General features: G+C 48.8%; 9 protein-coding genes across 9 annotated transcripts; 4 read left to right on the top strand and 5 right to left on the bottom strand.

Annotated features, from left to right (window-relative positions):
* Positions 1-746: 746 nt before the first annotated feature.
* On the bottom strand, positions 747-4,800 carry N7471_000456 (uncharacterized protein; the record flags this gene model as incomplete). Its single annotated transcript, XM_057273177.1, has 9 exons — positions 747-2,353; positions 2,405-2,731; positions 2,780-2,953; positions 3,003-3,497; positions 3,551-3,683; positions 3,746-4,161; positions 4,217-4,333; positions 4,408-4,569; positions 4,620-4,800. The coding sequence occupies 9 exons, from the start codon at positions 4,798-4,800 to the stop codon at positions 747-749; spliced, it is 3,612 nt and encodes a 1,203-aa protein (XP_057141356.1).
* An 801-nt stretch (positions 4,801-5,601) lies between these two features.
* N7471_000455 (uncharacterized protein) lies at positions 5,602-5,835 on the bottom strand (the record flags this gene model as incomplete). Its single annotated transcript, XM_057273176.1, has 2 exons — positions 5,602-5,709; positions 5,758-5,835. The coding sequence occupies 2 exons, from the start codon at positions 5,833-5,835 to the stop codon at positions 5,602-5,604; spliced, it is 186 nt and encodes a 61-aa protein (XP_057141355.1).
* Positions 5,836-5,992: 157 nt separating this feature from the next.
* N7471_000454 (uncharacterized protein) lies at positions 5,993-6,829 on the top strand (the record flags this gene model as incomplete). Its single annotated transcript, XM_057273175.1, has 1 exon — positions 5,993-6,829. The coding sequence occupies one exon, from the start codon at positions 5,993-5,995 to the stop codon at positions 6,827-6,829; it is 837 nt and encodes a 278-aa protein (XP_057141354.1).
* Positions 6,830-6,915: 86 nt separating this feature from the next.
* N7471_000453 (putative short-chain dehydrogenase/oxidoreductase) lies at positions 6,916-8,043 on the bottom strand (the record flags this gene model as incomplete). The annotated part of the gene is made up of 2 exons (XM_057273174.1): positions 7,583-8,043; positions 6,916-7,524 (listed from the first exon to the last, which is right to left on the bottom strand). The coding sequence occupies exons 1-2, from the start codon at positions 7,874-7,876 to the stop codon at positions 6,916-6,918; spliced, it is 903 nt and encodes a 300-aa protein (XP_057141353.1). The 5' UTR covers positions 7,877-8,043.
* A 139-nt stretch (positions 8,044-8,182) lies between these two features.
* On the bottom strand, positions 8,183-10,557 carry N7471_000452 (uncharacterized protein). The gene is made up of 2 exons (XM_057273173.1): positions 9,383-10,557; positions 8,183-9,309 (listed from the first exon to the last, which is right to left on the bottom strand). The coding sequence occupies exons 1-2, from the start codon at positions 10,417-10,419 to the stop codon at positions 8,412-8,414; spliced, it is 1,935 nt and encodes a 644-aa protein (XP_057141352.1). The 5' UTR covers positions 10,420-10,557; the 3' UTR covers positions 8,183-8,411.
* Positions 10,558-15,592: 5,035 nt separating this feature from the next.
* Positions 15,593-21,572, top strand: N7471_000451 (1,3-beta-glucan synthase; the record flags this gene model as incomplete). Its single annotated transcript, XM_057273172.1, has 3 exons — positions 15,593-15,747; positions 15,810-21,170; positions 21,230-21,572. The coding sequence occupies 3 exons, from the start codon at positions 15,593-15,595 to the stop codon at positions 21,570-21,572; spliced, it is 5,859 nt and encodes a 1,952-aa protein (XP_057141351.1).
* A 390-nt stretch (positions 21,573-21,962) lies between these two features.
* lcbA (serine C-palmitoyltransferase subunit lcbA) lies at positions 21,963-24,097 on the top strand. Its single transcript, XM_057273171.1, has 4 exons — positions 21,963-22,392; positions 22,475-22,985; positions 23,041-23,532; positions 23,594-24,097. Exons 1-4 carry the CDS (start codon positions 22,064-22,066, stop codon positions 23,774-23,776), a joined length of 1,515 nt encoding a protein of 504 aa, XP_057141350.1. The 5' UTR covers positions 21,963-22,063; the 3' UTR covers positions 23,777-24,097.
* A 751-nt stretch (positions 24,098-24,848) lies between these two features.
* scw4 (putative cell wall glucanase (Scw4)) lies at positions 24,849-26,172 on the top strand (the record flags this gene model as incomplete). Its single annotated transcript, XM_057273170.1, has 3 exons — positions 24,849-24,915; positions 24,977-25,113; positions 25,195-26,172. 3 exons carry the CDS (start codon positions 24,849-24,851, stop codon positions 26,170-26,172), a joined length of 1,182 nt encoding a protein of 393 aa, XP_057141349.1.
* Positions 26,173-26,422: 250 nt separating this feature from the next.
* Positions 26,423-27,874, bottom strand: N7471_000448 (uncharacterized protein; the record flags this gene model as incomplete). Its single annotated transcript, XM_057273169.1, has 1 exon — positions 26,423-27,874. The coding sequence occupies one exon, from the start codon at positions 27,872-27,874 to the stop codon at positions 26,423-26,425; it is 1,452 nt and encodes a 483-aa protein (XP_057141348.1).
* Between the last annotated feature and the right edge of the window lie 110 nt (positions 27,875-27,984).

Here is a 27,984-nt window from a genome sequence, read left to right as displayed (position 1 = left end):
TTCACTTGGCCAGGGCGGGAGTAGTAGTATGTTATATGAGCTATATATGTTGCTTCGTTTTGGAATTATCCGGTTCTCCAATGGTGCAGGGGCTTCATTCAGTTGTTTTCTTGCCATCTAAATCCAAATATCAGAAAAGTCGATGAAGAGGGCGTCTGGGCATTTGGATACCTGTGTCTGCATTTTGTGCAACAGTAAAATAGAGTACTTCTTTCGTCGGCGCTTCGAAGTTGCGCCTCGGTCCAGGTAGCTTTGGGATTCGAGCATTGGGACAATTCCATATCCGTTATAGGACCGTCACCAAGATCCTTTTGTGAGACAACCTGGGTGTTGGAAAGAAGTTTGGTCCGAAGCCTCGAAGGGAAATTGGTAGATGAAGACACCTGGACGTCAGTGAGCAGTGAGCATTGTATCTGAAGTTCAAACAGTGTCAGTGAAAAGAAAAATCAGAAAATCTTCCAAGGTTGATCGTATCACTCATTTTTCGTGGATTTTCCGCAAAGCTCACACGAAATCTGTTCTGCTGGTGACACTGGAAGAAGATGACCGCAGTTCTCGCAGAATTGGACCATGTCGGAAAGATGTATAGATAGATATTCGTTATAGACAGACTCCAGGTAGTTTATGGGAAACATTCAACTTTCCAACAGACAACCCTCAGCCCCTCATAATCAATCCCTGCAGAGTCGCGGCGGTGTAGTCCTATGTGTATCCCCTGGACTTCGACGTATTATCTGTCTCGTATTTCATTGCTTGACTTTCAAATCCATATTTTCCATCTCTTTAGTGCACCATCTCAAATGCGCAAAGATCCTCCAATATACATCCTTGGCCGCATGTTTTCCCACAATAGGATCAAGGTGCCCATACCCCTCGACTAGAAATCTGCGATAAAGTCTCTCGCCAAATTGTCGTCGCAACAATTCATAGTCCTTGAGGGTAGACTCGGGATTAAATACTTGGTTATCCGTACCCGAGACAAAGAGAATCGGTAACCCTTGCAGCCGTTGCAAATTCTCAGCTGTCAGAAGAGGACATGAATCATTACCCATGCAGATTCCCCGAGTCCCCATGCGAACTACTTGCTTCATAAGCTTTGTATGGGTCCCCGCGAAAAATTGGTGAACGTTGTCATGAAGACCCATATCAAGGTTCTCGTGATTCCATAGCAACCCAAAAGCGAAAGATGTCCGGCGGCATGCTGTAGACGTGCAGAGGTCTTGTGCGTGCCCAACAGGATAGAAACGAAGGAGAGTGTCGAGTAATCGTTGGAAAATAACACTCTTAGCATTGCTGAAAATCGGGAAGTAATTCCCAGCCAATAATTCGTAAAGCTGGATGAGAAGAGTCGTTCTTCCTTTGAGGGAGTTCCAATACCCAAAGACCTGGTTCATGAAGACTGCGTTGGCAGTAATGCCGAGAAGTTGACTACTCCGGATAGTTCCATCCAGTAGTCCCATGCAGAGAGCCACTGAGCCTTGGCAATGGGCTATCACATAGGGCTTCTGTCGCTCTTTGTCGCGAATGTATGCTATTGCAGCAGCAACATCAAGGCGGCAGTCAAAGACAGTGCTTTTTTGGGCAACGGCGGGATCATTGCCCCAACGAGGAGTGAGTGCGTAGCATCGGTGTCCACGCTGAGTGAAATATTCAACCATGTTGCAGCGCAAGAATGGCAGTGAATACACATTGTGCATCGCGCCGATCCCGGTGACTCCGGGTAAAAGCAGGACTGGTGAAATGTTGGAGTTGGAGTTGGGTCCTGGCTCGTCTGTCTTTTGTACAGGAATTGGGTCATATATATCAAGGTGTACCTGTGCGCCATCGCTTGCGATGATGTTGTACGAGGTGGAAGGTGGTTGATTTGAATCGGTGGTTTTGGTTGAGATCCGAGGGAAGCGCATGGGGACGAATGGTCGAAAGAAGAAGAGACTGATATAGTACACAAATGAAAACAAAAACCCCATCAAGGTCAAGATAAGACTGAACTGGAAGACTTTTGTCGTCTGAAATGTTCTCATTTGCTTTTTGAAGTCTAGCAATGAGATATGAAGGGCCCCTGCTCCAATATTTGTCCCGTCCAGTCGAGTGATATTGACGTTCACCGTAGTTGTCGCTTCCCACGTCTTTCTGGCGGAGAATGCTATGTTTGAGCTGATGAGCTTGTGACCCTCTAGGCGGTACTGTATACCCTCTACCGAGAGGAGCTTCAGGTGGTATGAAATAGCTAATGATTCGGCGTTCTCTTCTATTGGCGTGAAAAATTCCAACGTCCCATCGACAATCTTGAGCGTGGCTCTAGATAATGCGTAGCAAGAAACCGTCCCAGTGCATGTTCCTTGGTATTGTAAATCTGTACATGTGAGCATTCTACATATGCTAGAGAATTTTCTCAATTTCTTACCTCCTCGTCGGCAGAGTTCGATCGTGAGAAACATCCGCATCGCGCAAGATGAGCCTTTTCCTACCCTCTCGGAAAGTGCAAAACTTCCGATCTCCGATCCCATGCTAATGTGCCCATGCATAATCTCTGTAAATTGCCATCCTATGGACTGGGGTGCTTTCTTGGTACTGTCTTGGTGGCCTTGGCAATCCCATGATACTCTAGGCTTACTGTAGGCGTTCAAAGGCTGATTTTCAGTCTCGAGATCAATTGACAATCCAGATCTCTCAGTGATCAAATTGACGGACCGCTCGGAAATGGCAGATATTGTGGCCAGCGGATTCACACCTGTCATAATCAGCATATAAAGCCATAGAGTATTTCCTTTCAGCATACCTAGGGCTGTCGGGATGATAGATGCATCACAGCACACGAGGCCTTTGTATACTTCACTATTAGAGCCACTGAAGACCTCTCCTAGATGATTTGTTACACCCCCATGCCCTGTTCCATCATTGCTCATGTTGGCTCCTCCAAGGAGATGGACAGTAGCCTCCTCCTGGTGTCGACCTTTGGCTATGTTCAGCGTAGCTTTGTGGTGGCTTTTATTGACCCTTACCGTAATGATATGAAAACCCCATACTTGCTCCTGTGCGAGCAAAAAGCTCCATGAATATCTTTTTTATCCATTTGAAATGCTCAGATCGTCCTTCTGCCGGCCCCCGCAGGCACAATTGATCATCCTTTAAGGTCAACGTTATCTCATTGCTATCATGAGACATCACAAGATATGTTGAAGTCCGCTGAAGCGCTCCATCGTATGCATATGGGCCGAATAGGAGAGACTTGAGAGATGCAAGGGTCTTCCTGGCTTCTTGACGAGGGTTCCAAAGACAACACAGCGCCTGGATTTTCATGGTCTGCAGGGTGAGCATGATTTGGATTACTGGTTTGAACATCTCAGGAATGCAACCATCTTGGATAACATATCCAGACAGTGGATTGTTCAAAGGATCAATGACTCGGTTATCAATAACAGCAGTGACGGTTGTTCCAGGGGGAGCATGCGAAGATTCACGAGCGATCCCGTTGATATTAGCACCTCCATTGTAACCTTGAATATGTAAACCAAATGTGCTCGGATTTATCTTCTGGGGGAGGACGTACCAAATATCAAAAGGTCACCATTCCCAGTGAGATTTCTTCCAACGAGCGGTGACATATGGAGGCCGTGTTGCTTTGACCGAAGCAACACTTCAGTGGTTCCTAAAGCACCAGCCCCAAGGAAACAGAATTCCTTCTGTGATTGAAGCAAACAGTGAGTTGAGGTGTCCACTTCTGAAGGGTGCATTCGATACTTACTGCTTTGACCCAAAAGAGTTGTTCCATGAAATGATCCGCAAACACCGACCTCCCACTTCCATGCCAGGCGAAGTGTATAGTGTAGCCTCCTCCGTCCGTCTTTTCTACAAATTGAACTTCACATCCGCAGAATATCTCAGCTCCCCAATTCCAGGCATCTGCAAGATATGTTGTCGCCACTGAGTTCTTTGAACCGTCGTTAAGACCAGTGCACTCATGGCCCGATTGTCTATTTGCCTGCATTGGGACACCAGCACTGTTGCGGCCATTGTGGAAAAATATGGTCAACGGTACTCGGTAGAAATTATTCTCCTTTCCAAGCCATCTTGACTCTTCTCGAAGATGCTCAAATTTGTTTGGGCTTGAATTATCCGGATACGTGGAAGGTTGTAGCATTGTTTCGGCGCGTGCGTAGTCTGCATTGGTTATAGGTTATGAAATGTCCTCCGCCGTATGCATTATATAACTCACATTTGTCGAGCGTAGATGGCTCGTCTCTGATCTCTGACGGCCATGGACTCATCTGCAGTGTTCTTTCATCCGCTTTCAGGAAAACTCCGGCATTTATCAAGGAAGATCCTCCAAGTCCTATGATTCCAATCAAACAAAGCTGTTGGTTTTTCCTATTCATGAACTCGGGGGAAATGTTGAGTTTCACCTACCATGAGCAGCAAACGAATGCTGTCCATCACCCAAAAATACTTGAAAAAGCCGCGTGGGGTCTGTAGACGACAGGCACTTTGAGATGAAGGAGCTCTTTACAGTACTCCCCGAGATGCTCGTGTCCCTCAGACATTGAGAGAACGTATGTGGAAATGAACCGGCTATGGAAATGTCAGCGATGGTGTTTTACTTGAAACCGCTCAATTTGTACATCTTCTTTCCCAACCAAGCTCTAGCACTGCGACGCTCTTTCCTGCTCGAGCCATTCGACTTGCCGCTACTCCAGCTCCATAGCCAGATCCTATAACCACGACATCATACTCTGGTCTCATTGAGCCGAATGGACGACTCAGGTTCGGATAATTGTCCGTTCTGTCTGTGAAATTTGACATTGTTTCTCGCTTTGAGCACTAGCTGAATATTTAGAGGGGCACACAGAAAGTAAGATAAAAGACATCTAAGTTCTCGTGAGAATACTTAACTCAATATAAGCCCATAAGCACTAGGGTCTTCCGAAGAAGCAAGGGTTGACACGTATTTCTGCAGAGTTAAGCGGGCTGTAAGTAGAAATTGGTGGGACTTATCTTCTCCGCACCGTATAGTCACATCCGAACTCGGCATGGATGAACCCTAAGCTGAATAATTTCTGTCTCTGCATTGGTAGATAGCAGAAACCTTTCAGGGCTAATCCCGGCATTGATACGAAGCATACCCGGCAATGCGTGCTTCATTGAATTGAGGTCCACTATTCGCGCATAAAAATTGCTTATTGGACTGTATTCTATCAGCTGGCTATATTGAGAGGTGGAGCCTGCATTCTTTATTTTTCGATGCCGTCAAGTGGTTCTTAGTTCCGACCAAGAGAATCAACGCGATTGGTGTAATCGGGGGGTTGACACCCGAAGCAGTGGTGTTATCGTCAACATTATTTCCGACTTCGAAAGAGGTAACCTTAATTCTAGATGCGGGCAAGCGCTTATTCGAATACGCCGAGTACGTCGCTGTATGTACGAGATTTTAGGCCGTCGCGATTTTCTCTGGGTGGGTGCCGCCGCTTTATGAGGCTCACTCCAGGGCTGGTTGTTAGCAGGCATTACCAAATTATCTATTTTCTTGCTATCTCTGCTTTATCTACCTGATTATAGGTGAAACGCGACATGCTGGTATCCCTAGGTTTATTTGACATGAACCTCCTAGCCGTGGCCTTGGGGCACCAGCAGCGACACGATGATATTACTAAGCTGAACGGTGACCCGTGGACCGGGGCCAATAACGGGACCTCGGAATTGCTCTGCGAGAGTCTGAATTGATCATGGATGAACAAACTTGTATCTTCAATTTCAGCGTACCTGTAGCCCAACACCCCGACCAATGCCCGCTGATCGATCAAAACCAGTGACATTACGCAGATCATGCCAATCCTGCATTAAAGGCAAGCGGCGATGTGACCAAGGCTGGCCCCGGTGCAGCAGGTGTCTGGGCAAAGACATCAACTGTGAATATGTGAATGCACCTCTTACAGTACAATCTACTCGGAGGCCATCTGCCGGCCGATATGTGGGGCCTAAACGCCCAATTGCCAACATGACTCCCACGCCACAAATACATGCACCCCTGCGACTGGAGATCGCCAAAGAATATGATCTAAATATCATTCGATTTCTCGTTGCCGGGTTGCGAGATTTACCAGTCAAATTTGCAGAAAACAGGAAAACGCTTTTCATTCACCCTGATCTTTATACGAATGGTCTGCCAACCCCTGTTCGTGAGATCCACAATATTTGCAGACTTAATATGCAAACTGGGCAAACGGGTCGTATGAGCTTTGCTCTGTTACCAATGCTTCGGCAAAACTCAGCAGACCTCTGTCGCCGACTAAGCCACGCTGCGACATTCGAAGAGTTACTGGCATGCAGTCAAGCTTTGGTGTTGATCCAATGTATGTTGATTCTTAATGAAAACGGCAATGCATGTCCATATTCAGAGGTAATCAGTGTTATGCTGGCGGGAGTTGCTGGGAAACTGTGGCAACAAGCGCCTATTCAACTTCCGCGAACCCTCAGTCCTCGATATGCTTGGCTTCTTGCTGAGAGCGTTCGGCGGACGATTATTGTCTGTTTCATGTTACGCAGTGCTTACTCGTTGAACACGAGGAACTATTCAGTTCGAACACCGTTTATAGACTCTTTGCCGTTTGATTTACGGACGAATTTGTGGGATGAGAATTCTGAGATAGCGTGGGAAGATGCACTCTCCGACTCTAACGATTCCATGGTTTCATTGCATGAGTGGTCGGATGGATTGGCTGCGGGTCGTGTTCATGATGTTTCTTGTTTCAGTGGGTTGATACTGGCGGCCTGTAAAGGGAAAGCTGTTTCCTCGATTCCGTCTCCGCCTGTAAACTCTTATATCGACAGCTGAGAATGGAGATGCCATAACATGAGTCCCATATTTATAACATGTAACCTTTATATGCATCTAAAATCTAAAATCTCAAAGTTCCAACCCTACCTCAAAAACTGCTTCAACAACCCAGAAAGCAACTCCGTCATATCCCGATACAACTCCTGCCTCTTAACTTCGAATGCATTGTAAATATCCCTCGCAGACCCGACAGGAATTTGATTCTCGCCCTCTGAAATCCGATCCCAAACCTCATCAACAAATTCCTGCAACGGCATCCCAATCAAATGTCCATCCTTCAAATCAGGTTGGTGTTTAGCATCATGAAGCTCAGTCTGCACAGCCGGAGGATAAATCTCCAAAACTTTCACATCCCCAGGACCATCCTGCAGCTGAGTGCGGAGGGCAAGGATGAAATGGTGCAGAGCAGCCTTGGAAGCGCCGTAATTCGGACATCGCATCATGGGCACGAGTGCCATTTGCGACGTCGTGAATGCGATGGCTGTTGCGGTCTTCTGGCTCTGCAAGTGTGGGAGGAATGCTTTGGCAATGCGGACCGCGGATGTATAGTTCGTGATCAGTTCTTGGTCGAAGATGTCCAGATCGACGGTTTCCGGCTTGGAGAAATCGAAGGGTCGTTGGATACCCGAGTTGACGAATATGCAGTCCAGATCGGGGTTCTCGGAGATGATCTCTGAGGCAAATTGCGGGATCTTTGTTTTCATTGGATGTTAGATGGGGATATATCTCGCTTGGCGTGGGTGACCTTACCTGCTCGAGCTGCATGACGTCAAATGCCGTTGCGGAGACCTTGTCGCTGCCATATCGCTGGACGATCTCATCGAGATTCTCCTTTCTGCGACCGGCAACAATTAGGTTTGATCCATTTTGGACGACTTTGTCGGCGAGTGTTTTGCCAATCCCGGAGGTGGCGCCGATGATCAGGACTTTCTTGTATCCAAAAGGCATTATGGGGACTTCGATGTGTGAGAATTTGACAAAGAAGATCGAGGAGAGACAATCTTGAGTGTCTCTATGATTCTTCCCGAGCAGAAACACTCCCATTTATACTATAGCCTTCAAAATTCCGACTCGCCATCGCATCCAATATCTTCCAGGTTGATAACTATATCATGGAAGCTTTGCGGAGACTAAACCTAAAGAGGATAAACCTGACTCAATATGATTGGTCGACACTGTAAACTTCATGCCACCGGTGGAAGTTAAACCAAATGCGGTAACGACCGTTGTGAAGAATTTATGATTGTTCATCGTTGAAATTTTTCAAGTTCGATCTGTTTCTACCGTAGCGTATATGAATACAAGACGAATTATACATTGTCGCAATTGATTTGAAATCAGTATAGACTAGCGGGACGAACAATTCCAAGTTGTTTCAATGTCGTTGATTTCTATGTGCGAGTGGTTATATTGCCACGTTGTCTCGGCTACTTTCATGACAAGAAGCGCCTACTTGGATCTACTATCCCAGAAAAGCCAATTGGCATAGGCAGACATTCATGTGTTCATTATATTGGTCTCGTTGACAACCCCACTGGTCATACTCAAATATTTACAAGCATCACCAGTCCATTAGATATCAAGGATCAATGACCACAATCTCCCTCTGCTCACCTGCAACCATCGCCTTGACAACAGGCATCCTCGACACGACAGCCCTTGGCACCACAGCCCTTGGCACCGGCTTAATCTGCTCAAGGCCGCCCTTGCAACGGCCGCAGAACTGACGCTTTGGGTCAACACTTTTCGAGTGTCGCCCGACCTTGAAATCACAGTACTGGGCCTTGCAGGCCCATACGTATTTGTGGTTGATCTCATAGGTATGTTTAGTCGTGACCTCGACCCGGCCCCCGTAGATAGGGTGGCCTTCTAGTGCGCTGACACATCGGTCGCCCCATTGCTTGAAGCTGGCACCGTGCTGCGCCGTACCCTTGGCCCTGTTTTCAGTGACCATGATATCAAGGAGATGGCAGTACTCGTGTGTCATAGTGCAGAGAATCTTGTCCTCAGTGTCCAAGACTTTCTCGGAGAGCTCAATGGTGGCATAGTAACGCCGTTTCCCGGGTTCTTCAACGCCGGCTTCTCCTTTGAGGAATCTTTCTGAGCGTACGGTTGCCCGGCCGGCGGTGTTCCTGAAATTCTTTGTCCAGATGATTTTGATACCGCCGGTTTCCTCGGTCATGCGACCAATCTGGCCATCGAAGGCATTATCAAGGTGCTGGAGGAACTCTTCGGCAAAGCCGATCTTCCTTCGATTGAATTCGGCCAATTGGGCTCGAATATCGCGTTTCCGAGCCGCCTCGGCCCTTTTCTTGGCCTTTAGAGTGAGGGGAATAGCCATGCCCGGCGAGCTATCGACTGGTGTGATTGAGTGGTAATTGAGAGAAAAGTGAGGTTTCGCGCGCGACGGTGTCACTGGTGATAGGTTTGTGTGGCTTGGGTAAAGTTTCGATGGTAGTTCATCCTCTGATTCTGTGCTGTGAGAGGTAGTTAGTACGAATGATTGCTGTGATACTAGGAGTGCACATGAATGCCCACTGGAAAACTTACTTGGACTGTTCTGGCTGTGCTTGCAATATGGAGTCATTGTCGCTATCTAGGTCAAGATCCTCAAGGTGTTTGATGAGGTCGTTGGAGTTGTGGAGGCCGAAAGGAAGAGGATAGCTTGAATCAACCTGTGGCTTGGGTATCTCTACCCTACGGATAGGGGATATAGATTTGTAACTGGTTGCAGGGTCTTGTGTGCAGTCTTCAGGTGCTGGGGTGACAGCCTTTGATTTCTCAGTTGATCGGTCCAGCTCTGTCACCAACTTGGTCGCTTCCATTGATGGCTCTTCATCTGCAGTAGTGTTTGATTCTGCTTCTGATATTGGTCTTCTTCCGCGCAGGAGTCTTTTTCTTGGTGACCTGACAGGCGACGGAGCCGGGCTAGGCTCGGCTTCCGGGTCGGCTGTCTCAGAATCTGATGTCTCAAAGGAGCTAGGCTCATCATTGTCACTGACAATGAACCCGTCTAGTGAGTCAGAGCTATCTTCTTCTTCTTCAAAGCTGATTTCTGGCTCCTCTTGTTCTTCTTGCCGGTCAATCATTGGCTGTGTCGTGGGGATATAATCCATCCTGCTTCTTGTGGGAGCCTGTGAGGCATTCGGCCTTGTTGGTGTTAAATCTGGAGTGCGATATCCATCTGCGGCATATTCTGGCACGTCGTTCTCCTTGTCATAATCTTCAGTCTCCCTTCGGATGGCTGGGCGTGGTCTCCGCTTTGCTGGTAGGAGTAACGAGTTCACACGTGCGAGTCCCAGTGTTCTTTGCTTTTGCTGCTTTCCGGTAGACCTGTGCTGTCCGAATTCACCTTCTGATGCCGAATCGCTGTCGGGAAATATATCAAATGATCCACTTGACCCATTTCCTTGCCGTTGCGACTGGCTTTGCGGCTTGACGGGCATATTGTGCTTGGCTGTGTTCCTGAAATTGGAACATGACTCTCTCGACAGTGGGCTGTTGTGGGATGTCCCTGGAGTACGTGCGACCGTCTCTTTGTGGGGCGTGTTTTTGACCAGCGGGTTGGCCGTGTTGATCCTTGCCATGGTCGCGATGTTGTCTAAACAATCCCGTGGTTTTTAATCGGTCAATGAGACCCTATGGGCGCTGGTGGTGATGATGACGATCTCCCTAGATTAGATGAAACACTATTTTTGCGCTGACCAGGTCGGTGCTGAAGGCCCCGGGGGTTTTCGTTGTTCTTTTAAGGTTGGTCCCATGTTGCTCTGGCTGTTGAGCTGTCAACGGATGCGTTGGCACGGCAACGTGAGCAACCCACAACTACATGTGCCACCTCAATCACACGTCAATATCTAGGCATGGAGGTTGTTACCCGGGCTGTTATTGTGAAAGATTCACTGTTTGTTGTATTCTGAGCCAGCACTGGATATGAGAAAATAAACCTCATCATAGCAGCCCTGCCCGTGAACATCCCGATGTCGGGACTTCCCGAGGGTTCCAAGATTGACAGACCTTAGGGACTGCCCAGGCAAGGTCCAGGTTAGCACCATTTGGGGATTACACTATCCAGCAGTGCGGTATGCCTACCGTACGTTCATTAATATGGTGTTGATTATTATACTTGTCCTACCGTATTTCCGTGTCATCGACAACACGCTCCAACACCCTTAGTAAGTTCAAATCCTGTTTTCAACTGGATATTAACCTTAACATGCTAAAATACATCTGTGCAACTGCTTTTTGTTGAAAAAATTTTATTGCCACGGGAAAAGAAAGAAAAATCTGGTTTGTTAAGCTGTGGTTATATATCGGGTGCAAGTGTAAACCAAGCCGACTGCAGCTCTATGACGTCCTATCATAACCAGCACAAAGAACACTCAAAGACCAGAGACTGTCCAATGCGAGGATAGCGCATAGACCTGCGGAGGTCTCAGGCACCGTTAGGCTGGACCTCCTTGCTGCAGGTAATGTTCCTGGCGACGTAGCCGTACAAGTCCACTCGGAATGGATGAACTTTCGAAGCATGCTGATCCCAAACAGAGAATCTACATTATACCGCGTGGCTTGCAGCGGAAGTCGGACATCTGGGCCTTGAATCAACACTTGGCAGAGGGACGTTAATCAGGGCCATTATTCCATCGTTATGCCGATAAAGATCGGCGTCCCCTTGCCTCCCAGCAAATAGTGGAGACTACCTGCCTCACTCGTTGTACAAATCTGGAATCTGATCTGGGTGCGTGGACTGGAGACCCGGATATAATCTGCGATTGGGCGAGAGGTTGTGTCAATCGTCCCTGCATCTGTAGATGGTGAACATCCCCCGCTCGATCTGGATATACAGTAATTGGTTACTCATTTTAATTATTTAGGTGCGGTATAGATTCGATAAAAGCCGAGCGCAAAGGATGTAGCCTTAATATTCCAAATGGGAGAATAAATGATCTATAGAGAGAGAGCCATTCATGCGAAAGGTGACTATCTGGAGTCCTTGGGTGGATTTGTTCTGCTAGTCCTGACGAACATATCGTAAAACAGCACAATGAAAGAGAGCACCCTAAAAGGAAGAGATGAAGTGATATATGCTGTACTGGCACAGGTTGTTCGAGTGCCACTCTGTAGGCCCATATCATGCGATTGCCAGCGAGAACGTCAAAAGGGAAACAAAAGTTACCACTGAAACAGCACACTGAGATAAGGCAATATATATCTGAGCAACAATTACTTAAAGCGTTTGCTGAACATCTTTCACCATTAGGGATGTAGCATATAGTGACTTTAGCTAATTCTTAGTATAAGTGTTATGGTTGGTACATATATATGTCGTGAGATTGCTATTATTGCTACACAACCATAATCTGAGGACTGGCGGAGCTTTACATGAACCATGTCATAAATATATACATTGCACTACATATGCAATATGTGACAGAGGGAAAAAAAATATGTCGTATGTGTTATTTTCTTGTTACTAGGAACTGCTCATGTGAAATATGGCGGGAAATCCGGGGCCTTCGATTGGCTACGATACTACGTACATACTGATTCAACTACTCCGTATGCTGTACATAGACGATGTACAAATCATATGTGGTGCGGCAAGCCTTTTCAAACAGAAAATCTTATAATAATATCGGCATATCACCACTCGGGCCCTTTCAGTGCCCTGTATATGGACACAACGACCTCAAAAATAGGTGTTGTGATTGGCTCCCGATGGTGACGCAGATAGACGGTGGAGGGGGCCCGGGGGTCACAGCCCCCTAATTATTATGTTGTAATTTGAATCAGAGCTCAAGGTCTCGCGATCAGCTCCTATGCATATGATAATTAGTACGGAGTACGGAGTAGACGCACCTTAATAATCAATGGTGGGCTACTCCTTAGAGATTCAAATCCTTCCGCGGGGAGCCGGTGCCAACGTTGTATCGAAAACGCCCTATTCAGGGGCTAGAGCCAAAAATAATCATGGAAGAGCTAGTATGGGGTTCTAGAAACACCAATGCCCGCCATCGACGCCACTGGCTCCCCTGGATGAAAGTAAGCCATTTTTTAATAAATAGAAGGGGATATGCAATAATTATGACCGTTTGCTTAATATCTAGCCACATTTCACGGCTGTTGTGCTAGTGTACGGAGTAGTGTACAAAGTATTAAAAGGTGGCGGGTCAATACGTAACAATCAGTACAATAAATGTGCGACACTAGGGCACGCCTGCCGGCTAGTGATCGCTGACTAGGCCCTTTAAGGCCGATTTCTCTGTCGACAGGTTATTTTTGGTGCATTGCATTACATAGTAATCCGTACTCCGTACAATATACCAACGATCGCTATCGGCCTCTTAAGGTGCCAGTGTGTAACTAATGACAGTGTCCATAAAGGCCCCAGTAAGGTGGGTAGACAGTGAAAATCCGCACGGGAAAACGAAGATCAGATGTCGAAGATCGGTTTCCCTTATGCAGCTGATGTGTCGTTCCTGCGCAATCCTGCATCCGCCGGTATGAGGATGTACAAGGTACAAGTACTCTGTTGCAAACTAATAATGCTGCAGTCCGCGATGCAAGTATACATATGTATATTTTAACCGCTACATGGTGCCACGGCATACCCGATAAGCACTGTCTTGATTGTGCTGCAGTGGCTTCGCTATTGCGTACAATATTGTACGCAGGCCTCTTCTTGGTCGAGGCTCTCTGAAAGAATAATTAAGAGAAAAGCAATCGGTGATCCACTTAGTGTGTGGACAAGATGAATGCGTCTAACGGTGGAGATCCTTTTCGAATACAGCGTTACTAGCTCTGTATATGTATATACAGTATCAGCTGGTATATTCAGATACATTCGTACACAGCTTAAGTTGTCTTGAATTTTTAATTTGGGGTCAGAGTTGATACGAATGAATGATGTCTATGAAATTTATGACTGTGAGAAGCTAAGGTCCGAATAACCACCATTAGATATAGGCCCAGAGATAAAAAGATAAATATAGAAAATGACGATTGAGTTTTCAAACGTTATTTAGCGAGTTCGGCCTGTGGCTGTGGAAGGCCAAACAAGCTTAGAAAGGACCGTTCTTCCAGGTTTTCTCGTGGTACGGTGTCCACTGTGCGATACAATCCACTAGTACGGTGTACTCCGTACTCCGTACAATATACATGTGTGGAGGACTAGCCACAGTGAGAAAGTCAAATGTAATACACATGGAACTGATCGACTACATTTGAGACACTTGTATTGCGGTGGCGAATCATCCGCTAAAACACTAAAACACTAAAACAGAGTAAAAAAGTCTGTGATCGATTGAGGACTACGATGAAAGGAGCAATAAGAATTGAAGATCGTGGAGATTAAAGAAGAATATAATAATATATCCATGGATACATGCAAATAAATAAAGAGCAAGAGTGTGGAAAGTAAAGACGTGGTTCTTGTCGCTTGGGAGCCATGGAACAGGAGCTGAAAACACGTCGATTACCAACCATCCACGGGTCAGAGCTCAAGTTGATATTAATTTTATTTGAGCGTCGAATCAGATTTAAGAACATTTAAAGATAATAGGTACCTGAGTACAGAATGTAAACTATCATTTGGTTCAAATTATAATGGTTTCTCATGAGTTGACACTGGTCACATATTCCAAATTAGAGACACTGACTCGCCACATAAGATAGATAAGTGTACGTACCATAGTACGAAACCTCGAATTATGAGAGCCAAGTCTACAAATGTATACATAGTAACGAGGAATGAAAAATCAGTGCCGGTGCAACGCCATCCCTACATACCAGGTGGTCGCCATAACAAGGCGAATCAACAGCCATTTTTGGAACAGCAGTTCCATAGCCTGGCATCTCTGAAAATAGCCGGCTATATTATTTGTTACCTGATTACATGCTGGCTGGTTACAGTGGGGCAAGTTTCAGGGGCCGTCGAGACTCCCTTGGATTCCGAGTTTCCATGGGAGACTATCATTGGATGGGGAAGTGGGAGAGATTAGAGAAGTTGAAAGTGACTGGGGGAAACACAAGCGTAAATACAGTTGGACAATAACGGTAATTGAAAAATGGACGATCAGGGAGAGACAGACATATGAGAGGCGTTGGAAGAATACAAGGCTGGGAGAGTCAATGGGCTAAACTTAATGCGCCACGTATGGTAAACAAAGGGGTGGTAATCAGTACCTGGGAAAGATAGGGGCTAACCATACTGGGAAAAGGTATTCAGTACCTGGAAGTCTGACACGTACTCTTTATAGGTGTAAGATGACGGTAAATTACTCTGGAGACAACAGAGCGAGAGCCCCCCCGAATCCCAAAAATAACAAGCATTTTCTGGTCTTCCCTCTCCAACCCCCTTCCATTCGCTTTTTGTCTCCATCTTTCCTTCTATTTGCTACCTTTCGTGTTCTTTCTTTTTTTGACGAAAGAAGGATAGGAGGAAGGTTGTTTTTGCTCTTAAAATATTCCCATTGCACCTTCCTTTTCGTGAGACCCTCACTTGCCATTCGTTACAGAGTCTGAGACTCGTTCGACACCTTCACTTGGGTTCTCAAGATAACGCATTTCTTTCCTGCGCATCTTACTTTCATCTTGCTACGTCCATGCTGCATTAATTCGACATCTCGAACAAAAATAATACTTTGAATGGTTACAGTTGAGGTGAGATTGGCTGAAGGCTATTTGCATCGCTGAGCCTAGGGCATCCAGAGCTAATCCCACCTGCAGAGCTCCAAGCACTAAATCGATCACGGCTCGCTCGTCATGTCGGGCTACGCAGGCGGAGGCCACTATGACGATGGCTATGCCCAGCAGGGGCAGGGACATGGTCAAGCTCATGGTGACTCTTACTATCAGGACGAACATGCCCAGGGTTATTACGACAACCAAGGATATGGTGATGGCTATTACGACCAAGGGTATGACCACACCTGGCGAGAGAGAGAGAGTTGAGGAATGGAAGGGCTGACACGAAGAATAGTAATGGCTACTACGGAGCAGACGGTGGTCACGGCGCCGACGCAGCCCATGCGGATGGTGCACACCACGCAGATGCAGGCCACGGATACGCCGACGGAGGATATTACGAGGCCGGACACCAAGACCAGTACTACGGCGGCGCCGGCGGCGCCGGCGGCGATCAATACTACGACCAGGGACAAGGGCAACCCCGAGGCCGCCGTGGCCATGATTCCGAGGAGGATTCCGAGACCTTCAGCGATTTTACAATGAGGTCCGAGACTGCTCGTGCTGCGGACATGGACTACTATGGCCGTGGAGACGAACGATACAATAGCTACTCTGACAGCCAGTACGGCGGCGGTGGTGGCTATCGTCCTCCTTCCTCCCAAATCTCCTACGGAGCCAACCGATCATCTGGTGCTTCGACTCCTGTCTACGGAATGGACTACGGCAACGCCCTTCCCGCCGGCCAGCGCTCGCGTGAGCCCTACCCTGCGTGGACATCTGACGCCCAGATCCCTCTCTCAAAGGAGGAGCTCGAGGATATCTTCCTGGATTTGGTCAACAAGTTTGGCTTCCAGCGAGACAGCATGCGAAACATGTATGACCACATGATGACTATGTTGGACTCTCGTGCCTCGCGTATGACGCCGAACCAAGCACTTCTCTCCATCCATGCCGACTACATCGGTGGCCACAACGCGAATTACCGCCGGTGGTATTTCGCCGCTCATCTCGATCTCGATGATGCGGTTGGTTTCGCCAACATGAAGCTCGGTAAGGGGGATCGCAAGACGCGGAAAGCCCGCAGGGCTGCAGCCAAGGCCGCCAAAAAGAACCCCGAGAACGAAGAGGAAACGCTCGAGGCTTTGGAAGGTGACAACAGTTTGGAAGCCGCGGAATACCGGTGGAAATCTCGCATGAACCGCATGTCCCAGCACGATCGGGCCCGTCAAATTGCCCTGTATCTTTTGATCTGGGGTGAAGCCAACCAGGTCCGATTCCTGCCGGAGTGCATCTGTTTCATCTTCAAGTGTGCCGACGATTACTATACTTCGCCAGAATGTCAGGCTCGCGTTGAACCGGTGGAGGAATTCACCTACCTGAATGAGATCATCACTCCTCTCTACCATTACTGTCGCGACCAGGGGTATGAAATCGTGGACGGCAAGTATGTTCGTCGTGAGAATGATCACAACAAAATCATTGGTTATGATGATATGAACCAGCTGTTCTGGTACCCGGAGGGTATTGAGCGCATCGGGTTCGAGGATAAGACTCGTCTGGTCGATGTTCCCATCGCTGAGAGATGGCCCAAGCTGAAGGACGTAGTCTGGAAGAAGGCCTTCTTCAAGACTTACAAGGAAACTCGCTCCTGGTTCCACATGATCACGAACTTTAACCGTATCTGGGTTATCCACCTGGGTTCCTTCTGGTTCTTCACTGCTTACAACGCTCCCACCCTGTATACCATCAACTATCAACAGCAGCTTGACAACAAGCCAGCCACACCCAAATATCTCGCCGCCGTCGGTTTCGGTGGTGCTCTTGTCTCCTTCATCCAGATTTTAGCCACCATTTGTGAATGGATGTACGTTCCCCGACGCTGGGCTGGAGCGCAGCACCTCCGCAAGCGCTTTATGTTCCTCCTCCTCATGTTCATTATCAACCTGGCTCCTGGCATCGTGATCTTCAGCATCTTGCCATCGCTGGAAAAGTCAATGTCAAAGAGTACCGTAGACGGCATCGGCCTTGCTCTCGGTATTGTCCACTTTGTTATCGCTATCTTGACAGCAGTTTTCTTTGCAATCCAGCCGTTGGGTGCGCTGTTCGGCAACTACATGAAGAAAGGTGGAAGGCAATACGTTGCCAGTCAGACCTTCACAGCTAGTTTCCCTCGCCTTTCAGGTAACGACATGTGGATGTCATATGGCCTATGGGTTTGTGTGTTTGGTGCCAAGTTGGCAGAATCCTACTTCTTCCTGACCTTGTCTTTCAAGGATCCCATCCGCATCCTGTCTCCAATGCAGATCCACCAGTGTACTGGTGCGAAATACATTGGCAACACGCTTTGCCACCGACAGCCACAGATCCTGCTGGGCCTGATGGCCTTTATGGACTTGACACTCTTCTTCCTGGATAGTTACCTCTGGTACATTATTTGCAACACAATCTTCTCTGTGGCGCGATCATTCTACTTGGGTGTCTCAATTTGGTCACCGTGGAGGAACATCTTCTCCCGACTTCCGAAGCGTATCTACTCTAAGGTGCTCGCCACTACTGACATGGAGATCAAATACAAGCCCAAGGTCCTGATTTCACAGGTCTGGAACGCTATCATCATCTCCATGTACCGTGAGCACCTTCTGGCCATCGACCACGTGCAGAAGCTGTTGTACCACCAGGTTCCCTCCGAGCAGGAAGGAAAGCGCACCCTCCGCGCCCCCACCTTCTTCGTGTCACAGGAAGATCAATCTTTCAAGACTGAATTCTTCCCCCAGGGAAGTGAGGCAGAGCGCCGTATCTCGTTCTTCGCGCAGTCGCTATCTACACCCATGCCCGAGCCTCTCCCCGTTGACAACATGCCCACCTTCACCGTTCTGATCCCTCACTACAGTGAAAAGATCCTCCTCTCGCTCCGTGAGATTATCCGTGAAGATGAGCCTTACTCCCGTGTGACTCTGCTAGAATACCTCAAACAGCTGCACCCCCACGAGTGGGATTGCTTCGTCAAGGACACCAAGATTTTAGCCGACGAGACTTCGCAATTCAACGGTGATTATGAAAAGCCCGAGAAAGACGCTGCCAAGAGCAAGGTTGATGATCTTCCTTTCTACTGCATCGGTTTCAAGTCCGCCGCTCCCGAATATACCCTCCGAACAAGAATCTGGGCTTCGCTCCGATCTCAGACTTTGTACAGAACTGTGTCCGGTTTCATGAACTACAGTCGTGCTATCAAGCTGCTTTACCGCGTCGAGAACCCCGAGGTTGTCCAGATGTTTGGTGGTAACTCCGAGAAGCTTGAGCGCGAGCTCGAGCGCATGGCTCGCCGCAAGTTCCGCATCTGTGTCTCCATGCAGCGCTACGCCAAGTTCAGCAAGGACGAACGTGAGAACACCGAATTCTTGCTCCGCGCTTACCCCGATCTGCAGATTGCATACCTGGATGAGGAGCCACCTGTCAACGAGGGCGAAGAACCCCGTCTGTACTCGGCCTTGATCGATGGTCACTGTGAACTTCTCGAGAACAACTTGCGCAAGCCCAAGTTCAGAATTCAGCTCTCCGGAAACCCCATTCTGGGAGACGGAAAGTCTGACAACCAGAACCACGCAATCATCTTCTACCGTGGTGAATACATCCAGCTCATTGACGCCAACCAAGACAACTACCTTGAAGAATGTTTGAAGATTCGCAGTGTCCTGGCCGAGTTCGAGGAATTGACCACCGACAATGTTTCTCCGTACACCCCTGGAATTGCCTCGCCTGAGGAGAACCCCGTTGCCATTCTGGGAGCCCGTGAATACATTTTCTCCGAGAGCGTTGGTGTCCTGGGTGATGTTGCCGCCTCCAAGGAACAAACGTTCGGTACACTCTTCGCCCGTACACTTGCTCAAATCGGTGGTAAGCTGCATTATGGTCACCCTGATTTCTTGAACGCCACTTTCATGACCACCCGTGGTGGTGTTTCCAAAGCCCAGAAAGGATTGCACCTGAACGAGGATATTTACGCTGGTATGAATGCTGTGCTCCGTGGAGGTCGCATTAAGCATTGTGAATATTATCAGTGCGGTAAGGGTCGTGATCTCGGTTTCGGATCCATTCTCAACTTCACCACGAAGATTGGTACTGGTATGGGTGAACAGATGCTGTCCCGAGAGTACTACTATCTCGGTACCCAGCTGCCTCTCGATCGCTTCCTTTCATTCTACTATGCTCACCCTGGTTTCCATCTGAACAACATGTTCATTATGCTTTCTGTCCAAATGTTCATGTTTGTCCTGATCAATCTCGGCGCCCTGAAGCATGAGACCATCATGTGCCGTTACAACTCCGACTTGCCTATTACCGATCCTCTTGTGCCCACTCTCTGCGCCAACCTGATCCCAATTCTTAACTGGGTGAACCGCTGTGTTATCTCTATTTTCATCGTGTTCTTCATCTCGTTAGTTCCTCTTGCTGTCCAAGAGTTGACAGAGAGAGGAGTGTGGCGCATGGCTACTCGTTTGGCCAAGCACTTCGGTTCGTTCTCGTTCATGTTCGAGGTGTTCGTCTGTCAGATCTACGCCAACGCGGTGCACCAGAACTTGTCTTTCGGAGGTGCGCGATACATTGGTACCGGCCGTGGTTTCGCAACGGCTCGTATTCCATTCGGTGTCCTCTACTCACGATTCGCTGGTCCCTCAATTTACTTGGGTGCTCGCCTCCTGCTGATGCTGTTGTTCAGTACCACAACGGTCTGGACCCCCGCTCTTATCTGGTTCTGGGTTTCGCTACTCGCTCTGTGCATCTCGCCTTTCCTGTTCAACCCACACCAGTTTGCCTGGAACGACTTCTTTATCGATTACCGCGACTATATCCGCTGGCTTTCGCGCGGTAACTCCCGATCCCATGCTTCCTCTTGGATTGGTTTCTGTCGCCTTTCGCGTACTCGCATCACTGGTTACAAGCGGAAACTTCTTGGTATTCCATCGGAGAAAGGCTCCGGTGATATCCCCAGAGCGCGCATTACCAACATCTTCTTCAGCGAAATCATTTCGCCTCTGCTCGGAGTTGGTGCTACATTGGTTCCGTATCTCTACATCAACTCCCGCACAATGTACTCCGATGATGTCAAGTGGGCTGCGAATCCCATCCTGCGCGTTGCGATTGTCGCTTTCGCTCCCGTAGGTATCAATGCCGGTGTCGCGGGCATGTTCTTCGGCATGGCTTGCTGTATGGGCCCACTGTTTGGCATGTGCTGCAAGAAGTTCGGTGCTGTTCTCGCCGCTATTGCCCATGCCATCGCCGTGATTGTATTCCTGCTCGTATTCCTGGCCATGTTCTTCCTTGAATCCCTCAACTGGGCCCGAACCATCTCTGGAATGATCGCTGCGATGGCTCTCCAGCGCTTCATTTACAAGGTGATCATTTCCCTCGCATTGACTCGTGAGTTCAAGAACGATCAATCCAATATCGCATGGTGGACCGGAAAATGGTACAACATGGGATGGCACTCCCTTTCTCAGCCCGGACGTGAATTCCTGTGCAAAATCACCGAGCTCGGTTATTTCGCCAACGATTTCTTCCTCGGCCACATTCTCCTGTTTGCCATGCTTCCGGCCCTCGCCATTCCCTATGTCGACACCTTCCATTCGGTCATTCTGTTTTGGCTGCGCCCAAGGTACGTATCTTTTCGCCTCGACATCAAAATAACTTGGTACTAACTAGCCCTACTTCTAGTTCTCAAATCCGCCCTCCCATCTATTCTCTCAAGCAGTCCAAGCTTCGCAAGAGACGCGTTGTTCGCTTCGCCATCCTCTACTTTGTCATGCTCCTCATCTTTGTTATCATTGTCGCTGCGCCTGTCGTCATGCGGAACACAGGGCAATTGGATAGCATCCTGTCGCATAGCCTCTGGGATAGCCTCGGTGTTTCCAAGACAGACGCAGTTGGTCTCTTGCAGCCACTTGATCACGGACTCAATGACACTGTCTCCTGGTACACCGGCTCTAACATTCCCAAGGGCTACACCTCAGGCAGCATCCCGGCAGCCTCAGAGGGCACCGGAAAGTGGTCTATCTAATCGCTTCGGCGAAACGACATGGAAATGCTTTGTACAAAGTTATGCGTTTATTAAAATTCGCTGCATTTTTCTGAACTCACCGGCGCACAATTTGATCTTAATGAATGGTTGCTTCCAAATATTGTTTGTGGAATGACGCTTGTATGAAGGGGTCTTCCTAGTCATCCTCGGGGGTTTACCTTCGTTTTTCCAGCTTTCTTTGCTTGTTTTATTTTACACTTCTACCGGAATTAAATTGCATTGCTTTCGAGAAATTATCTTTGATATAACTCAAGTCGTAGTCCCTAATTTAAAATTAGATTGTGCTCCGTATAGGTCAACAGACAGGTCACGTGGCACGGAGGTTCCCAGGACTCCGAGCCTCCCGTTTCATCTTCCCTCAATCCTCTACGAGCAAGCACCTGTCTTTCGCGTCTTTTTAACCTATTGCATTTCGGGTATCTCACTGGCCTGGCGCACCACATTACTCGCGCCATTTTCAACCCTCTGCCATGGATCTCCAGGAGACCCAGCGAATCCTTTCCGAATATCTGCACCAACTCGCGGATCTATTTCACCGTGTGCCTGGCTCCGCCATCTTCCTCCGCTACGTGAAATCAAGCTATCAGGATGACCCAATTCGCTCTGCCGTCGAACTTTTCCTCTTCCTTTTTGCCGTGCGATATCTGCTAGCGCCCAAATATTCGACCAAACCGGGCGTGGTACCACTCACAGAAGATGAGATTGATGACCTCGTGGATGAATGGACCCCGGAACCCCTCGTCGGCAGTCCGACAGCTTTGGAAGAGATGGAAGTTGAAAAGCGAGCTGTGATTGTTGGGTATCGTACCCCCTCGTTCCCATTGCTTCTGCCTGGCGTACTCCGCGGACATTTTACTGACGAATGAAATTGGGATCTGCAGCCCCGTAGGCCCGAAATCGAAACTGGCCAACGGCCGCACTGTTACGAACCTTGGCTCCTTCAATTTTTACAACTTCAATACGAATGAGTCCCTCAAGGAACAGGCAATCCAGACACTCCGCGCTTATGGAGTTGGTCCCTGCGGACCCCGTGGATTCTACGGCACACAGGATGTTCACCTGAAGACTGAAGATGACGTGGCGTCGTTCCTGGGGACCGCAGCTTGCATTATCTACTCCCAGGCCTTCTCCACCATTTCTAGTGTTATCCCTTCCTTCTCGAAGCGTGGAGACATCATCGTCGCGGATAAGGGGGTTAGCTTTGCCATTCGCAAGGGCATTCAGATCTCTCGAAGCACTGTCCGGTGGTATGAGCATAATGACATGGAGGACCTGGAACGGGTGCTCGCGAAGGTCACCAAGGAGCAAGCACGGAAGCCCTTGACCCGTAGATTCATTATCACAGAGGGTCTGTTTGAGTCTTATGGCGACATGGCGGACTTGCCCAAGATCGTATGTGACCCCACTAACCTAAATTTTGAATTGGCCGTGCTTACAACTCTCGCAGATCGAACTCAGACTCAAGTACAAGTTCCGTCTCATCCTTGATGAAACCTGGTCTTTCGGTGTTTTGGGACGCACTGGCCGTGGTATCACGGAGCACCAGAACGTTGATGCTGCCGAGGTTGATATGATTGTGGGGTCACTGGCTGGTCCCCTCGTTGCTGGTGGTGGCTTCTGTGCTGGCTCAGAGGAGATTGTTCACCACCAGCGTATTTCGGCCGCTGCCTATACCTTCTCCGCTGCGCTTCCCGCTCTGCTCTCGACTACCGCCAGTGCCACTATCAACATCCTTCAGAACAACCCTGACACAGTGTCACAACTTCGGGAACTCACCAAGGCCATGAGGGCTCAGTTGGATCCCCGGAGTGACTGGGTTTACTGCACCAGCTCGCCTGAGAACCCTATTTTGATCCTAGTCATCAAGCCGGAGGTTGTGGCTGCTAAGCGGCTTACACCAGACGACCAGCAGTTCTTGCTTCAAGATGCTGTCGATGAGGTATGTATTACACTTTCTTCCATTCTAACCCTCTTTAAGTCCATTTCTAATTTTCTCGCAGTCTCTCGCCAACGGCGTTCTAATCACGCGGCTGAAGACCCTCGAGGACAACTTTGAGCCCAAGCAGGTTGTCCCGCCAGCCCTGAAGGTGTGCGTCACTACCGGTCTCACCAAGAAAGAGATTGAAAAGGCTGGAACAATTATTCGACATGCCATTACCAAGGTGATGAGCAAGAGAAAGTAATGCCTTCCCTTGCCTCTTAGCTTCTGGCCCTGACCAGACATCCGATGACTGCTCACGCCCATATGAATTCGGCATCTTCAATTTCCCGTTCTCCTCAGTCGACCTACGCCCTAATGTCCCTTCAATACTTGTATTGTTACCTTGTCGATGTACATTCTTATTGCATACCTTGCACAGGCCCGCCCTTTTCTCTCTTCGCTGGCGGTATGATTCTCTACCTGTGCATGGTTTTAAGTTGTTTAATACTATCCTTCTACCCTTGGCTATTTGCTTCAAGGATGTGTCTATTTTTTGCATATATTATTCAGACCCGAAACCCCTTTTGTCCCATGGAATGGACGGTATTGCTTCGTGTCCCAATTCTTGCTATAGTAGTATCCATAGCCACAAGCTTGAAGTGTCCGCCAGTCAGATGGTAACTAAGTCGAGGGTCGAAATATCCCTTCGCCGTTTAATTGATGGTCCTGGACCTCACTAGCAGACTAGAAGCCTAATATCTCCGGGCCAGACTCCAACCCTAGAACTGCCCCTTCCTCTGGCCCCCTTCCAATGTCTCTCAATAATATCAGATAATTTCTCGCCAGCATTCTGCCGCCCATTCACCGAATTCCTCTGTGTGTCCAAGCGAACCCTGAGAATGGGCCCCGCATTCCATCTACTCCATCATTAGGAGCATTCTAGGTCAATCGCCGATTTCGAGATCTTGTATGATGCGCGAAAACCAAGATCTCTTCGCCAAGTAAATCAGATTCCAAAGGTGCCTCCACCAAGCCAAGGGGCATGTTTGAATCCTGAAAGCTCCCTGATTCCATTCCACATGTCTTCTCCAGATCGGGGCGCTATGCTTGGCTATCCTTGTTTACACGCTCTGCTAATAGAAGTCCACGTAGCTTCAATTCCGCGCTCGAGCCCGTTAGCATGGTTATAATGGGTCCGATCGGCACCATAGGCATGGGTTTCCTTTTCTAGATGGTTGGAAAGTCACTCGTGTTATGATCGCCACCGACTAAGTTCAGATCTCTTCACTCGAGGGTTTACAGATCAGCTTCCCCAGGGAGAACTCAGCTACAAAATGAAGCGCCTTACTCAGGTGCTTATCGGCCTGCTATTTGCATGTGGTGTTTGCGCCGAAGCTGGGGGTAAGAACATGGTTGTTCAAATAGTCTCATGCTTATATGGGATTTTGCTGATTGGCGATAGTCGAGAAACAATCCAGCGGAGATCTCGCTAAACCACCCTTTACCAAAGAGGTAGTCGCCTGGGTCAATGAAAAGGGAGAGACCATCAGCACAGAAACACACTACGTTCAGGCCTTGGGCTCTGCACTACAAGAGAAAGTTAGTAGATAGAACTGTTCCTGGTGAAGAGAAGAGATGTTGGTTCCTCATCAAAAAGCCAGCCCTAACTCTCCCTCAAAGCAACCCCCAATATCAATCCCAGACAAGGATGGCTCAACTATAGCACCGCCACATGTACTACCCAAGAACAACGATGACATGAACGACCGCCCCATCCCAGCCAAAGGCAAACCCAAGGAGCTACAACACCCACACGCCCACTCCAAACTGCCTGTTCCTGATCCCCATCCACACCTGCACCCGCACGCCCACTTCGGCATCTCCTACTCCCCCTACAAAGCAGACCGCACCTGCAAGAACCAAGAAGAAGTAAACCAAGACCTAGACCGAGTCTCCGAATACTCCTTCATCCGCATCTACGGCACAGACTGTGACCAAACAAAAACAGTAACGAACGCCGCACGGCGCCACAACATGCGCGTTTTCGCCGGCATCTACGACCTAACCGATTTCCCAGGAAGCCTCAGTGCCTTCGGCGACTCCGTAACAGGCGAAGACGGCCAAAAAGACTGGTCAATCTTCCACACGATCGCCATCGGCAACGAGCTCGTAAACGGCGGCACCAATTCCGCCAGCGACGTCGTGACAGCCGTGCAAAAAGCACGCTCCGTGCTCCGCGCACAGGGCTACACAGGTCCCGTCGTCACAGTCGATACCTTCTCCGTCCTACTCGACCACCCGGAACTGTGCCATGTCTCTGACTACTGCGCTGCGAACTGCCACGCTTTCTTCGATGCTACGCAACGTCCTGCTGGGGCCGGTGCGTATGCGCTCGAGCAGGCGCGTAGTATCTCCGAGAGAGCGGGCGGGAAGCGGACTATGATTACGGAGTCTGGGTGGCCGCATGATGGGGATGCGAATGGGGGTGCTGTTCCTTCAGTGGATAATCAGCAGGCGGCTATTGCGAGTTTGAGGAAGAGTTTTAATCATCGGAGGGAGGATTTGGTGCTTTTTACTGCTTTTGATGATCTTTGGAAGGATGATAATATGTATACCTTCAATGCAGAAAAGTTTTGGGGGATTCATGGGGGTTTGTAGAGCGAGAGCTCTAGTGGTGGTTCTTTTCTTCCTTTTGCCCCAGTCATGTTAGGGCTTCGGCTGACCTTTGCTCTTTTGGGGTTCGATACAATTGTTCGTGTACATACATTACTCTTACAATAGCGTGGCAGCCGAATGACGAAGAACGATGCATTAACATGAAGCTTGATATGGTTTCGCTGATGATACTTATACATGATAGTCCAGACACTGTACATTAAAAGCAACCTGCCCAAAAGAACAGAAGAGCTCAGCGGTGGAAAGTCCGAGTAGCCTGAAGTTGCTTCGCCTCTTCCTCTGAACGCGCCTCGATCTGATCCATCCAGCCATCCTTACGAGTAAGCTCATCGAATGCCTCCTTGTTAGACGGCAAATCCCAGAAGAAATCCTTCCCATCCGGGGATTTCCGATGAGCCTCCAAGTCCCGGGCATGGCGAATGATAAGTCCGGTCAACATACCGCGGGATTTGCTACTCGGGTTGATGCCCAGCTGGTTCATCTCGCGCAGGATCGATATCACAGCGGGAAGATCCTTGCACACTCGCCAGTGGTAGTGGATCAATTCATCGTACAAGCCCGATGAAGCACCGAGGAAAGTAGAGACACGGCCGTACTCTTTGATCGTTGAGCGGAATTGGGGGATGAGGGGGGATTCGCGGAAGTGGGTGTTCAGCAGGCGGAAGGCGATCAGAAGGGTCTTAGGGTAAAGAGCTACTACGACGGGGGCGACTGGAACGACGGCTGGGACTCGGAGGGGTCCTGATGGTTGGGTGGGTGGTTCGGGCTGGTCTGTTGTGCTCAGACGGTCCGGGTCTGAAGCCTCCACGAGAGATTTCTCGTCCAGGTGGCGAAGCATAGAGAAGATGCGCTCTTTGCATACCTCCCACACACCCATGTCGCCCTTGCCATCCTCGATGGCTTGGAAAAGTGCGAATTCGATGTGCTCTGATTCCGCTTTGACGACGATCTCAATTGCCCTCCGCAGGCTGACGGTTACTTCGGCAGCGCTCGCTGTGGCGGGCTCGGTATAGCCCAGATCACGGAGATTGATTCGCTTTGGACCTTGGTTCTCCGTTGAGACTTGTTCTTCCGTTTCTGACTTATCTGGTCTTCGATAAGAAGAATAGTCATCCTTCGCTTGCTGCTTAGCTTTCAAAGCCGCCTTCTTTGCCCTTGGGTCTTTTAGCAGATTGTCAAACACCGACACGAGCTCGGCCATTTCCGCCTTCTTCTCCTCGCTCAGTGGTTTCAATGAGCTCGACTCGGTAGTTTCCCCATCGTGCTTGAATCCAAGCTGCTCTAGGAGTCCTCCAAATACCAATTTCTCCTGGGTTGTGATCTTCGGTGCTATCTTCGTTGTCTTCTTCACCACAGATGGTCTGAGGCTAGGCCTTTCAGTGACAGATGCTGCTCGTTTCTGCAGATAGCTTCGTCGCGGTTTCGGGGCTGCCTCACTCGTTGAGCTGGAGGTAATTGACTGTTCAGAAGTATTCTGACTTGTGTTATTCTCCGCTAATGATTTGTTCTCCGTCGCATCATTGGCCTCGGTATTGTTCTGGGTAGAAAAAGAGCGCGGAAAGCGGCGATTGAATTGTTTTCGGGCCGCGGATGAGAGTGGCGTAAGTGTTCTAGTGTGATATAGGAAAGGAGCTGTAGAATTGCTTCTTGAGAGGAAGCATAGCCGGTTGATATTTGTCGCCATTGCTGAGTCGTTAGGTCTGCACTTGCGCAGCCTTGTTCGTGCACTTCTCAGAGTAAATCCAACCTGGAGTAAATCTTACTTCTTCTCTTCCACCTTTTCAAACTTTGCAA

This window comes from Penicillium samsonianum (assembly GCF_028829775.1).
Source record: "Penicillium samsonianum strain IBT 33392 chromosome Unknown utg000001l_segment0_segment0, whole genome shotgun sequence".
In the NCBI taxonomy this organism is placed as follows: domain Eukaryota; kingdom Fungi; phylum Ascomycota; class Eurotiomycetes; order Eurotiales; family Aspergillaceae; genus Penicillium; species Penicillium samsonianum.
Note: the sequence above shows the minus strand (reverse complement) of the source record. Positions and strands in the feature narration are given on the sequence as shown.